General features: G+C 47.2%; 1 protein-coding gene across 1 annotated transcript in view; it reads left to right on the top strand.

Moving 5' to 3' along the window:
• Nucleotides 1–15,101, top strand: part of ift122 (intraflagellar transport 122 homolog (Chlamydomonas)) — a 232,907-nt gene that overhangs the window by 21,118 nt on the left and 196,688 nt on the right. The window contains exon 5 of the mRNA XM_078210139.1: nt 6,280–6,356. Within this exon, the coding sequence (XP_078066265.1) occupies nt 6,280–6,356 (77 nt within the window). The remainder of the gene's footprint in view (nt 1–6,279; nt 6,357–15,101) is intronic.

Below are 15,101 nucleotides of genomic sequence, written 5' to 3'. Positions count from 1 at the left end.
ATGCCACGCACCCCAGACAATCTCTCTTCCACCTTCCTCCATCGGGAAAAAGTTGCTGAGGTCACGTACCAACCAACTGAAGAACAGATTCTTTCCTGCTGCCATCAGACATTTGAATGAACCTATCTCACACTAAGTTGATCTTTCTCTACACCCTAGCTATGACTGTAACACTACATTCTGCACTCTCTCCTTTCCTTCTCTATGAATGGTATGGTTGTCTGTATGGAGCGCAAGAAACAATACTTTTCACTGTACACTAACACGTGACAATATTAAATCAAATCAAAATGATCTTTCTCACTATTAGAATAGATGACATTATTTGTGTCATCCGCAGTCTTACTTATCATCCCCCCCACATTCTCATCTTTCATTTATGTATATCACAAACAATAAGAGACCTAGCACTGATCCCTGAGGTATGCCACTGGACACCGGCCTCCAGTCACACAAACATCTTTCAACCACCACCCTCTGTCTCCTACCACTCAGCCAGTTTTGGATCCATCCTGCTAAGTTACTCTGAATTCTGTGTGTTTTTATCTTCTTTATCAGTCTCCCATGTGGGACATTGTCAGAGGCTTTGCTGAAATTCATAAAAACTACAACTGCACTACCCTCACCTACACATGTGATCACCTCCTTGAAAAATTCAATCAAATTTGTTAGACATGAGCTCCATCTGACAAAGCCATGCTGATCATTTTTGATCAAATCTTGCCTCTCCAAGTGGAGATTAATTCTCTCCTTCAAAATTTTCTCTAATAGTTTCCCTACCACAAATGTGAGACTCACTGGTCTAATTCCTTTGTTTACCACCCTTCTTGAAAAGTGGAACCACATTAACTGTCCTCCAATCATCTGACACCTCGCCTGTGATGTGATCTTTTCTACAAAGATGCAAAAAAGCAGATAAGATACCGAAAGGACTACAGATCGCGAAAGTACTTGGATCAACCTATAACACAGACTACGCTGAGAGACTTTGTCGTCACATCTCTCTCACACTCCTCAACCACCTCATACACCAGCTCTGCAGCAGACGCCGCAACCTGGAAACCAAGATAGAGTCCATATTCTCAACTTGCACTCAGGACGGAGACTGGCTGCGAAACACTGCCAAGCAGACGAGACAATGGAACTACGCCGTCTACATGCACACCAAGAACAGGAAACTCGGCATCACCACCAGCAGCAGCAAACAAGCCTCCCCCGGTACCACAGTAGAAAACAGTACCACTGCAGGGAAATCCATTGTCAACTTGTTGGACTACACACTTCAACCAGACGAAATCGAAGTTCTCAGCCGAGGGCTCAATTTCTGCCCCACCACCAAAATGGACCCCATCAGTCTCGCAGTGGACGCAGAGGAATTCATCAGGCGAATGAGGCTGCAGGAGTTTTTCCACAAACCACAAAAAGCCAGCAGCGAACACAATGAGACAGCCAATGAACTGGAACAGCTGACAGAGAGATCTGCGGTGCAGCAACCGAAGAGGAAAGAGTCGAATTGGACTCCTCTGGAAGGCCGCTGCCCTCGACTTGACATGTATGCCCAAGCCGCCAGGAGATGCGTCAATGCCAGATTCATCAGCCGCACTTGCAAGACAGCCCTGAATGTCACCCAAGCACAATGCAACACCATCCGCGCTCTCAAGACCAACTGCAGCATTGTCATCAAACCAGCAGACAAAGGAGGGGCCACTGTCATACTGAACAGAACGGATTACTGCAAAGAAGTGTACTGACAACTGAACAACAAGGAACACTGTAGACAGTTACCCGTAGACCCGACCAAAGAACACACCCATCAACTCAACAGACTGATCAAGACCTTTAATCCGGACCTTATGAGCACCCTCCGTGCTCTCATCCCTCGTACTTCCCGCGTTGGAGATCTCTACTGCCTCCCGAAGATACACAAGGCCAACACACCCGACCGTCTCATCGTATCAGGTAATGGGACCCTGTGTGAGAACCTCTCCAGTTACGTCGAGGGCATCCTGAAACCCATTGTACAAAGAACCCCCAGCTTCTGTCGCGACACTACGGACTTCCTACAGAAACTCAGCACACATGGAGCAGTTGAACCAGGAGCACTCCTCGTCACAATGGATGTCTCGGCACTCTACACCAGCATCTTCCATAACGACGGCATTGCTACAACTGCCTCAGTACTCAACGCCGACAGCTGCCAATCTCCAGATGCAATTCTACAACTCATCCGCTTCACCCTGGACTACAACGTCTTCACCTTCAACAATCAGTTCTTCATCCAGACACACGGAACAGCCATGGGAACCAAATTTCAACCTCAATGTGCTAACGTCTTCATGCACAGGTTCGAACAAGACCGCTTCACCGCACAGGACCTTCAACCGACGCTATACACTAGATACATCGATGACATTTTCTTCCTTTGGACTCATGGCGAACAATCACTGAAACAACTATATGATGACATCAACAACTTCTATCCCAGCACCAGACTTACCATGGACCACTCTTCGGAATCGGTTGCATTCTTGGACACATGCATCTGCATCAAGGATGGTCACCTCAGCACTTCGCTGTGCCGCAAGCGCATGGATAACCTCACGATGCTCCACTTCTCTCGCTTCCACCCTAAACACGTTAAAGAAGCAATCCCCTATGGACAAGCCCTCCGTATACACAGGATCTGCTCAGAAGAGGAGGATCGCAACAGACACCTACAAAGATGCACTCATAAGAACAGGATATGGCGCTCGACTCATCGAGTGACAGTTCCGATGCACCACAGCGCAAAACCGCACCGACCTCCTCAGAAGACAAACACGGGACAAAGTGGACAGAGTATCCTTCGTCATCCAGTACTTCTCTGGAGCGGAGAAGCTACAGCATCTTCTCCGGAGCCTTCAACATGTCATCGATGAAGACAAACATCTCGCCAAGGCCATCCCCACACCCCCACTTCTTGCCTTCAAACAACTGCACAACCTCAAACCGATCATTGTCCGCAGCAAACTAGCCAGCCTTCAGGAGAACAGTGACCACGACACCACACAACCCTGTCACAGCAACCTCTGCAAGACGTGCTGGATCATCGACCCGGATGCCATCACCTGATGTGAGACCACCATCCACCAGGTACACGGTACATACTCTTGTGACTCGGCCAACGTTGTCTACCTGATACGCTGCAGGAAAGGATGTCCCGAGGCATGGTACGTTGGGGAGACCATGCAGACGCTATGACAATGGATGAATGAACACCGCTTGACAACCACCAGGCAAGAGTGTTCTCTTCCTGTGGGGGAGCACTTCAGTAGTCACGGGCATTCGGCCTCTGATCTTTGGGTAAGCGTTCTCCAAGGCGGCCTTTACGACACACGACAACGCAGAATCGCTGAGCAGAAACTGATCGCCAAGTTCTGCACACGAGGACAGCCTCGACCGGGATCTTGGATTCATGTCACACTATCTGTAACCCCCACGACTTGCCTGGGCTTGCAAAATCTCACTAACTGTCCTGGCTGGAGACAATACACACCTCTTTAACCTGTGCTTAACCCTCTCTCCACTCACATTGTCCGTACCTTTAAGACTTGATTACCTGTAAAGACTCGCATTCCAACCATTATCTTGTAAATTGAGTTTGTGTCTATAAATGCCCTGTTTGTGAACACAACTCCTCACTCACCTGAAGAAGGAATAACACTCCGAAGGCTTGTGCTACCAAATAAACCTGTTGGACTGTAACCTGGTGTTGTGAGACTTCTTACTGTACCTCCCCTGTGGCCAGAGAGGAATTGAAAATTTGGGTCAGAGTCCCTGTAGTTTCCTCCCTTGGCTCCCACAGTAACCTGAGATATAACTAATCAGGATTTGGGGATTTGTCTACTTTTAAGCTTGCCAAAACCTCCAGTACCTCCTCACTCCCTATGTCAAACTGTTCAAGAACCACACAGTCCCTCTTCCCAAGTTCTGTACCTACATCCTCCTTCTACTGATGTGAAGTATTTGTTTAATACCCTATCAATGTCCTCCGGCTCCATGTACAGGTTGCCCCTTGGTCCCTAGATGCGTCTGCAGCAGGCAGGTTGGTGAGGATGAGTTTTTCCCACTTTTTGTTCCCTCAACACTGCAGGTGCTCAATAACTACAAAGCTGAGAAAATAAATATTTTTATTTGGAGTTTCCATTTCATAGAGGAGGCTTCAGGCCAAACTGCATCCAACGACCTGCTCTGAAAATGCTGCTAACAGTTAGCCAACTTTCACATGCCAAATTCCACCATAGCAGCTGAGACAATCTATAACATTCCAAAATAATCCACAATGTTCTAAAACAATCCACAACATTCTAAATCAAATAACCCACAGCATTCTTAAAAAAAAGTCCGTCTCCCAATGTAAATAGATAGATCCTAAAAAAATCAAAGATCCAGATCCCGATTCATAGCTTCACCAAAAAATAATCAGTTCTTCCTTGGGCCTTACCTCATTTCTGGACAACGTTTCATTGAAATCATCTTTAGTTTTTGAGATCGATTGTTTACAGGCTAACGGACAATAAACTGGGGGTGAAACAGTACCTCCTCACCTTGCCAGAGGCAATGATAAATTGTGTATTGTACAGAACTACACCATATGAGCTGATAAAATTATGATATTATATTACATGGATATAATGTAATTTTAAAACAGTAAAACTCCTTGCTTACTGTAATAAAAACAGAAAATACTGGACATGCACAGCAAACCAGGCATGTTGAGGGGCGTCTATGATGCTTTGCTTGTTAATTTGGTAAAAACTACCGTTCCCCTCATGTAGCCAGACAAATTCAGGGAGTGTTTAAAATGATTTATTGAAGAATGTAGCTACAGGACCCTTACTAAATTATTAAGGCCAGTCAGAATGCAGAATTCAGAAATACACAAGCAATTATAGTTTCAAATTTGATTACAGGTAATTAGCATTTGCCAATCAAGGTATGGGAGTTATCTCTATCCCCTCACAGTTATTGATTAAGGTTACATCATTATAAGATACAGATATTAAAGCCAATCTCAATCACTTTATGTTTAAGTGTGAGATTTTAATTGCCTTAGATTATTGTTCCAACCATCTTTGGACACCCCAACTTTGTCTGAACAAAAAACAAAGAACAATACAGCACAGGAACAGGCCCTTCGGCCCTCCAAGCCCACGCCGCTCCCTGGTCCAAACTCGACCAATCTTTTGTATCCCTCTATTCCCACTCTGTTCATGTGGCTATCTAGATAAGTCTTAAAAGTTCCCAGTGTGTCCGCCTCCACCACCTTGCCCGGCAGTGCATTCCAGGCCCCCACCACCCTCTGTGTAAAATACGTCCTTCTGATATCCGTGTTAAACCCCCCCCCCCACCCCCTTGGGAAAAAGCTTCCCACCGTTCACCTTATCTATGCCTTTCATAATTTTATACACCTCTATTAGGTCACCCCTCATCCTCCGTCTTTCCCGTGAGAACAACCCCAGTTTACCCCATCTCTCCTCATAACTAAGCCCTTCCATACCAGGCAACATCCTGGTAAACCTCCTCTGCACTCTCTCTAAAGCCTCCACGTCCTTCTGGTAGTGTGGCGACCAGAACTGGGCGCAGTATTCCAAATGCGGCCGAACCAACGTTCTATATTACTGCAACATCAGACCCCAACTTTTATACTCTATGCCCCGTCCTATAAAGGCAAGCATGCCATATGCCTTATTCACTACCTTCTCCACCTGTGACGTCACCTTCAAGGATCTGTGGACTTGCACACCCAGGTCCCTCTGCGTATCTACGCCCTTTATGGTTCTGCCATTTATCGTATAGCTCCCCCCTACGTTCTACCAAAATGCATCACTTTGCATTTATCTGGATAGACCTGAATATTAGAACACAAATCAATCCTCCTGTTCCCAATGTTTGGTTTAATGGCCCCTCCCAGATTCAGACACCTTATCTCCCCTTCTTATCTGAAAGGTCTGTAACTTATACAGTCGTCCTTTGTATAGCAGCTTACTATCCTGATGTGCTGTTAAATTGTGTGCAGGTTTCTATTTTTTTGTGGTTTAACCCTTTCACTGGACAAGTTATTGATATGGCTACTATTCTCTTCCATAATTATTAATATGGCTATTATTCCTCCTCTGGCACCATCAGTGGAGAGAGAAATAATGCTTCAAGTTCATCAGAACTGGCCAAGTATAATATCTGTTTATGATCTAACCTGCATTAACTAAGCTTTTTTGGTGTTTTTATTCCAATATACAGACATAATGATTCCATTCAGTGCATTGCGTACAACCCAGTCACTCACCAACTGGCTTCCTGTTCCTCCAGTGACTTTGGTAATTTGATCTTTTAATGTGTTCAAAACTTTAAAAGATTTAGAATTAGATTAGTATTTTTACTGCTCATTATTATTTACTTCAGTTGTAAATAAGGACCTTTTGCTGCAAGTAACAATTTGAGGAATCAGAAGTGAGTGAATGAAAAGTGTTAATATATGAAGACTACGGCACGGTAGCACAGTGGTTAGCACTGCTGCTTCACAGCTCCAAGGACCTGGGTTCGGTTCCCGGCTTGGGTCACTCTGTGTGGAGTTTGCACGTTCTCCTCGTGTCTGCGTGGGTTTCCTCCGGGTGCTCTGGTTTCCTCCCACAGTCCAAAGATGTGCGGGTTAGGTTGATTGGCCATGCTAAAAATTGCCCCTTAGTGTCCTGAGATGCATAGGTTAGAGGGATTAGCGGGTACATATGTAGGGAAATGGGGGTAGGGCCTGGGTGGGATTGTGGTCGGTGCAGACTTGATGGGCCAAATGGCCTCTTTCTGCACTGTAGGGTTTCTATGAATCAAGGCAGCCATAGAAGCTCCTTTAATAAGCCAACAAGAGGTGAGGTGTTTTTAGCCTATTTATGTGTTTACAGGGTTTAACACAGGGCCCAAAACAACCCATATTTTTTGTGTTGTGTAACCTGGTGAAGGATCATTGCTACACTTCCTGTTGGTGGCAGACTGACCCGAGCAGGGAATGTTATGTGGGGCATGGACCTAAAACCAACAGCTCAAAAAAGAATTCTTTTATTTTAAAAGCAGTGTTAGAGATGCAAAGAATTTGGATCGTAATTGTTAGCTTCATTAGAGTTTTAACAGGAGATGTGGGGGTAGATTTTCCTGATCCTGATGGCAGTGAATATGGGAAAGTAGGTGGGATGAATGCACACCCACAAGAGAGTCTGATTTTCCATCCATTTACACTGTTGGACAAGAAATTAGGTGTGCATTCATTTCTGTATAACAACATTTTCTCCAACCCCTCTCTTCACTCTGAGTGACTATTCTAAATTGATAACTTCTCATTAATTTTCCAACTGGAGGAAAGAAACTTTCCATATTATCAAAACACTTTATAATTTTAAAATCACGATTGAACCTCCTTTTACACTTCTCTGATTCAGTGGGAATCGTCTTAGTATCTTTGGCCACATTCATAACTAATTTCACATACAACAACTTCAATTACATTCTTGGCTTGGGTGACGTGTGGAGTTTGCATGTTCTCCCTGTGAAAGGAAAGAGAGGGATTCGGAGAGCAATAGTGGTGGGGGACGCGTCGGTTAGAGGCACGGACAGGCGATTCCGTGGGCCTCCAGGATGGTAGTCTGCCTACCTGGTGCTGGGGTACTGGATGTCTCCGAGCGGATAGGAGGCATATTAAAAGGGGAGGATAAAGAAACAAATGTCATTGTACACATTGGTGCAAATGACGTAGCTAGGAAGAGCAGGGGGATCCTACGAGAGCAATTCAGGGAGTTGGGAAATAGGCTAAAAAGTAGGGCCTCCAGGGTGGCAATCTCTGGGCTGCTCCCAAGACCTAGGGCCAGTGAGGCTAGGAATAGGGAGATAGTACAATTGAACGCTTGGCTAAAGGACTGGTCCAGGAGGGAGGGCTTCATATTCCTGGATCACTGGGAAGTTTTCAAGAGAGGAGGGCACATGTACAAGAAGGACGGGTCACAACTAAATTGGAAGGGCACGAATATCCTGGCTGGGAGTTTTGCTAGTGCAGTTCGGGTGGGTTTCAACTAATATGGCAGGGGGGTGGGGATCAAAAAATTATGTCTACAAGTGTACAGGCTGGGGACGAGCTTGGGGCCAGGACAAGGCTGGCAAAGAAGAAGAGCACTCTGGGGGAGGATGACCTCACTGGGCCTGGAGGTCTGGAGTGCATCTACTTCAATGTAAGGAGCGTAGCAGGTAAGACAGACGAACTTAGGGCCTTAATGCTTACGAGGAATTTGGATGTGGTTGTGGTGACAGAGACTTGGTTGAAAGAGGGACAGGACTGGCAACTGAATATTCCAGGTACAAGTGTTTTAGGCGAGACAGAGGAGGGGCCAAAAGAGGTGGAGGAGTAGCAGTATTAGTTAGAGAGCATATTACCGCGGTGCAGAAAAAGGACAATTCAGAGGGGTCGTGTAACGAGTCACTGTGGGTGGAGCTCAGAAACAGGAAGGGCGCAGTCACTATGTTGGGGGTATACTACAGGCCCCCCAACAGCCCAAGAGAAGTGGAAGAATGGATATGTCAGGAGATAATGGATAGGTGCAGGAAAAATAGGGTTGTTGTAGTGGGAGACTTCAATTTCCCTGGTATAGACTCGAAATCGCGTAGGGCTGGGAGTCTGAATGGGGAGGAATTTGTAAAATGTGTACAGGAAGGTTCTTTGGAACAATATGTAGATAGCTCGACTAGAGAGGGGGCTATACTGGACCTAGTACTGGGGAATGAGCCCGGTCAGGTCTTCAAAGTTTCGGTAGGGGAACATGTGGCAAATAGTGACCACAATTCTGTTAGCTTTAGGATAGTGATGGAAAAGGATGAGTGGTGTCCCAAGGGTAAGGTGTTGGATTGGAGGAAGGCTAACTTTAGTGGGATTAGGCAGAAATTGGCAGCTGTTGATTGGAAGAGGCTGTTTGAGGGTAAATCCACATCTGGCATGTGGGAGTCTTTTAAGGAACAGTTGTTAGGGCTGCAGGATAGGCATGTGCCTGTAAAAAAAGGATAGGAAGGGTAGGATTCGAGAACCGTGGATAACCAGGGAAATTGAGGGATTGGTCAAAAAGAAAAGAGAGGCGTACGTTAGGTCCAGGCAGCTAAAAACGGAGGGAGCTCTGGAGGAGCACAAAGAAAGTAGGAAAGAACTCAAACGAGGAATTAGAAGGGCAAAAAGGGGTCACGAAATGTCCTTGGCAGACAGGATTAAGGAGAATCCCAAGGCATTTTATTCATACGTTAGGAACAAAAGGGTTGTCAGGGAAAAAATCGGACCTCTCAGGGACAAAAGTGGGGAAATATGCTTAGAGCCCAAAGAAGTAGGGGAGATCCTAAATGAATACTTTGCGTCGGTATTCACAAAGGAGAGGGATGTGTTGACTGGGAGTGTCTCGGAGGGGAGTGTTGACCCGTTAGAGAAAATCTCCATTACAAGGGAGGAAGTGTTAGGTTTTTTAGGGAATATAAAGACTGACAAATCCCCAGGGCCTGATGGAATCTATCCAAGGCTGCTCAGGGAGATGAGAGATGAAATCGCTGGGCCTCTGACGCAAATCTTTGTCTCGTCACTGGACACGGGTGAGGTCCCAGAGGATTGGAGGATAGCTAATGTGGTCCCGTTATTTAAGAAGGGTAGGAAGGATAACCTGGGAACATAGAACATAGAAAGCCACAGCACAAACAGGCCCTTCGGCCCACAAGTTGCGCCGATCACATCCCCACCTCTAGGCCTATCTATAGCCCTCAATCCCATTAAATCCCATGTACTCATCCAGAAGTCTCTTAAAAGACCCCAACGAGTTTGCCTCCACCACCACCGACGTCAGCCGATTCCACTCATCCACCACCCTCTGAGTGAAAAACTTTCCCCTGACATCTCCTCTGTACCTACCCCCCAGCACCTTAAACCTGTGTCCTCTCGTAGCAACCATTTCAGCCCTTGGAAATAGCCTCTGAGAGTCTACCCTATCCAGACCTCTCAACATCTTGTAAACCTCTATCAGGTCACCTCTCATCCGTCGTCTCTCCAGGGAGAAGAGACCAAGCTCCCTCAACCTATCCTCATAAGGCATGCCCCCCAATCCAGGCAACATCCTTGTAAATCTCCTCTGCACCCTTTCAATGGCTTCAACATCTTTCCTGTAATGAGGTGACCAGAACTGCGCGCAGTACTCCAAGTGGGGTCTAACCAGGGTCCTATAAAGCTGCAGCATTATCTCCCGACTCCTAAACTCAATCCCTCGATTAATGAAGGCTAGTACGCCGTACGCCTTCTTGACCGCATCCTCCACCTGCGAGGCCGATTTAAGAGTCCTATGGACCCGGACCCCAAGGTCCTTCTGATCCTCTACACTGCTAAGAATGGTACCCTTCATATTATACTGCTGCTTCATCCCATTGGATCTGCCAAAATGGATCACCACACACTTATCCGGGTTGAAGTCCATCTGCCACTTCTCCGCCCAGTCTTGCATTCTATCTATGTCTCGCTGCAACTTCTGACATCCCTCCAAACTATCCACAACACCACCTACCTTGGTGTCGTCAGCAAACTTACCAACCCATCCCTCCACTTCCTCATCCAGGTCATTTATGAAAATGACAAACAGCAAGGGTCCCAGAACAGATCCCTGGGGCACTCCACTGGTCACTGACCTCCATGCAGAGAAAGACCCCTCCACAGCCACTCTCTGCCTTCTGCAGGCAAGCCAGTTCTGGATCCACAAGGCAACAGCCCCTTGGATCCCATGCCCTCTCACTTTCTCAAGAAGTCTTGCATGGGGGACCTTATCGAACGCCTTGCTGAAGTCCATATAGACCACATCCACCACTCTTCCTTCGTCAATGTGTTTGGTCACATTTTCAAAGAACTCAACCAGGCTCGTAAGGCACGACCTGCCCTTGACAAAGCCGTGCTGACTACCTTTGATCATACTAAACTTCTCTAGATGATCATAAATCCTGTCTCTCAGGATCCTCTCCATCACCTTACCAACCACTGAGGTTAGACTCACCGGTCGGTAATTTCCCGGGCTGTCCCTGTTCCCTTTCTTGAATATAGGGACCACATCTGCAATCCTCCAATCCTCCGGAACCTCTCCCGTCTCCATCGACGATGCAAAGATCATCGCCAAAGGCTCCGCAATCTCCTCCCTCGCCTCCCACAGTAACCTGGGGTACATCCCATCCGGTCCCGGCGACTTACCAACCTTGATGCCATTCAATAGTTCCAACACATCCTCTTTCTTTATGTCCACATGCTCGATCCTTTCTGTCCACCGCAAACCAGCAGTACAACCACCCAGATCCCTTTCCACCGTGAATACCGAGGTAAAGTATTCATTAAGCAGCTCCGCCATTCCTAACGGTTCCGCACAAACTTTTCCCCCTTCACCTTTTAAGGGTCCTATGCCTTCACATCTCATCCTTTTACTCTTGACATATTTGTAGAAAGCCTTGGGATTCTCCTTAATCTTACCCGCCAAGGCCTTCTCATGACCCCTTCTCGCTCTCCTAATTTCCTTCTTAAGCTCCTTCCTACATCCCGTATACTCCTCTAAATCCTTAACACCTCCTAGCTCTCTGAACCTTCTGTACGCCTCTCTTTTCTTATTCACCAGGTTCATCACAACCTTCGTGCACCACGGTTCCCGTACCCTACCAACACCCCCCTGTCTCATCGGAACGTTGTCATGCAGAGCTCCAGACAAACATTCCTTGAAAATCCTCCACTTTCCTTCGGTACTTTTCCCCAAGAATGCCTCCTTCCAATTTACCCGTCTAATTTCCTCCCTGATGACACTGTATTTCCCTTTACTCCAGAGAAACACTTTCCTAGCCTGCCTGATCCTATCTCTTTCCAATGCTATCGTGAAGGAGATAGAATTATGATCGCTATCCCCAAGATGCTCACCCACCGAGAGATCCTCCACCTGTCCAGGTTCATTAGCCAGCACCAGATCAAGTACAGCCTCTCCTCTAGTAGGCTTATCCACATACTGTGTCAGGAAACTCTCCTGGACACACCTAACAAACTCCTCTCCATCCAAACCCCTAGCCCTAGGGATATTCCAATCTATGTTTGGGAAATTAAAATCTCCCATCACGACAACTCTGTTATTCCTACATCTCTCCAGGATCTGTTTCCCCATCTGCTCCTCAACATCTCTGTTACTATTGGGCGGCCTATAGAAAACACCCAGCAACGTTACCGACCCCTTCCTGTTCCTAACCTCCACCCACAGAGACTCCGTAGTCAATCCCTCCACGGCGTCCACCTTCTCTACAGCCGTGACACTATCCCTGATCAACAGTGCCACTCCCCCCCCTCTCTTGCCTCCCTCCCTGTCCTTCCTGAAACATCTAAAACCCGGCACCTGAAGCACCCAGTCCTGTCCCTGAGACATCCAAGTCTCCGTAATGGCCACCACATCACAATTCGAAGCAGCAATCCACGCTCTAAGCTCATCCACTTTATTCACTACACTCCTGGCATTAAAATAGACACATCTCAGACCTTCAGCCTGAGCACTTCCCTTCTCCATCACTCGTCTAACCTCCCTCTTACCCTGTTTACATTCCTTATCTATTTGCGAGCTAACCTCCTCGCTCTCAGTCCCCTCATTTCGATTCCCTCCCCCCAACCTTTCTAGTTTAAAGTCTCTCCAGTAGCCTTAGCCAACCTTCCCGCCAGGATATTGGTCCCCCTGGGATTCAAGTGCCACCCGTCTTTTTTAAACAGGTCACACCTGCCCCTAAAGAGGTCCCAATGATCCAAGTACCCAAATCCTTGTCCCTTGCTCCAGTCCCTCAGCCACGCATTCATTCTCCACCGATTCCTGTTCTCACTCTCCCGCGGCACAGGCAGCAATCCCGAGATTACTACCTTTGCATTCCTCTTTCTCAGCTGTCTACCCAACTCCCTATATTCTCTTTTCATGACCCCTTCCCTCTTCCTACCTATGTCAGCAGTACCTATATGCATCACGACCTTCGGCTCCTCTCCCTCCCCCTTCAGGATTTCTGGGACTCGACCAGAGACATCCCGAACCCCTGCACCAGGGAGGCAAACCACCATCCGAGAGTCCCGTCTGTGTCCGCAAAAACGCCTATCTGACCCCCTCACCGTAGAGTCCCCAATTAGCACTACCCTCCTTTCCTTACCCTTTTGCACGACTGGGCCAGGCTCAGCTCCAGAGACACTGCCACCGCTGCTTCCCCCAGGTGGGCTGTCCACCCCAGTAGTACTCAGACAGGAGTACTTATTATTAAGGGGCACATCCACCGGGGTGCTCACCATCAACCGAGCTTTCTCCTTCCTCACTGTTACCCAGTTACCCTCCTCCCGTGGTCCCGGTGTGACCACCTGCCGATAGCTCCTGTCAATGACCTCCTCACTATCCCTAACCCGGCGAAGGTCCTCGAGCTGCAATTCCAGTTCCCTAACATGGTCCCTTAGGAACCGCAGCTCAACACACCCAGCACAGATATGGTCGTCCGGGAGGCTAGGAGCCTCCAGGACCTCCCACATCCTACATTGGGAACAACATACTGGCCTCACACTCATAATTGCCCCTTTAAACACACAGGGAAAAAAAAAGTGAATGAAAATTTTTAAACTTACCTTTCCTCCTCCTGTTTTCTCCAAAGCCCTGCTCTCACTGGGTCTTTTTTGTTAGGTTCGAGGAGGAGGGAGGGTGGGATACTCTACAAGTGTAGAGTATCGGGATTCCTCTCTGTTCCAATTTATTGGGGAAAAAAAATCTCTCTCTCCCAGACCTCCCTGCGCGACCACTTCCGGGTTTAGATATTTTTTTTAAAAAAACCCGCGAAAAAGTAAGTTAAAAAATAACAGCGCTTACCCGCAGCACTCCTCTCGCGAATCTCTCCCTCTCTGCTGCACTTCCAAGAAGCAATGAGGCCGATTCACTGAGGTGAGTAACTTTTTAAAAAAAAAAATCTCTCTCTCCCAGACCTCCCTGCGCGACCACTTCCGGGTTTAGATATTTTTTTTAAAAAAACCCGCGAAAAAGTAAGTTAAAAAATAACAGCGCTTACCCGCAGCACTCCTCTCGCGAATCTCTCCCTCTCTGCTGCACTTCCAAGAAGCAATGAGCTTTATAGGCCGGTGAGCTTGACGTCCGTGGTAGGGAAGTTGTTGGAGAGGATTCTTAGAGATAGGATGTATGCGCATTTAGAAAGGAATAAACTCATTAACGATAGTCAGCATGGTTTTGTGAGAGGGAGGTCATGCCTCAGTAACCTGGTGGAGTTTTTTGAAGAAGTGACTAGAATGGTTGACGACGGAAGAGCCGTGGATGTTGTCTATATGGACTTTAGTAAAGCGTTTGACAAAGTCCCTCATGGTAGGTTGGTGCAAAAGGTTGGGTCTCATGGGATAAAGGTGGCTAGATGGGTGGAGAACTGGCTTGGTCACAGAAGACAGAGAGTGGTAGTGGAAGGGTCTTTTTCCGGCTGGATGCCTGTGACTAGTGGTGTTCCGCAGGGCTCTGTATTGGGACCTCTGCTGTTTGTGATTTATATAAACGATCTGGAAGAAGGTGTAACTGGGGTGATCAGTAAGTTTGCGGATGACACGAAAATGGCTGGACTTGCAGATAGTGAGGAACATTGTCAGAGGCTACAGAAGGATATAGATAGGCTGGAAATTTGGGCAAAGAAATGGCAGATGGAGTTCAATCCAGATAAATGCGAAGTGATGCATTTTGGTAGAACTAACGTAGGGGGGAGCTATACGATAAATGGCAGAACCATAAAGGGTGTAGATACGCAGGGGGACCTGGGTGTGCAAGTCCACAGATCCTTGAAGGTGACTTCACAGGTGGAGAAGGTAGTGAATAAGGCATATGGCATGCTTGCCTTTATAGGACGGGGCATAGAGTATAAAAGTTGGGGTCTGATGTTGCGGTTGTATAGAACGTTGGTTCGGCCGCATTTGGAATACTGCGCCCAGTTCTGGTCGCCACACTACCGGAAGGACGTGGAGGCTTTAGATAGAGTGCAGAGGAGGTTTATCA

This window comes from Mustelus asterias, chromosome 3, assembly GCF_964213995.1.
Source record: "Mustelus asterias chromosome 3, sMusAst1.hap1.1, whole genome shotgun sequence".
NCBI classification, from domain to species: Eukaryota; Metazoa; Chordata; class Chondrichthyes; order Carcharhiniformes; family Triakidae; genus Mustelus; species Mustelus asterias.
This window is presented reverse-complemented; position numbering and strand designations above follow the sequence as displayed.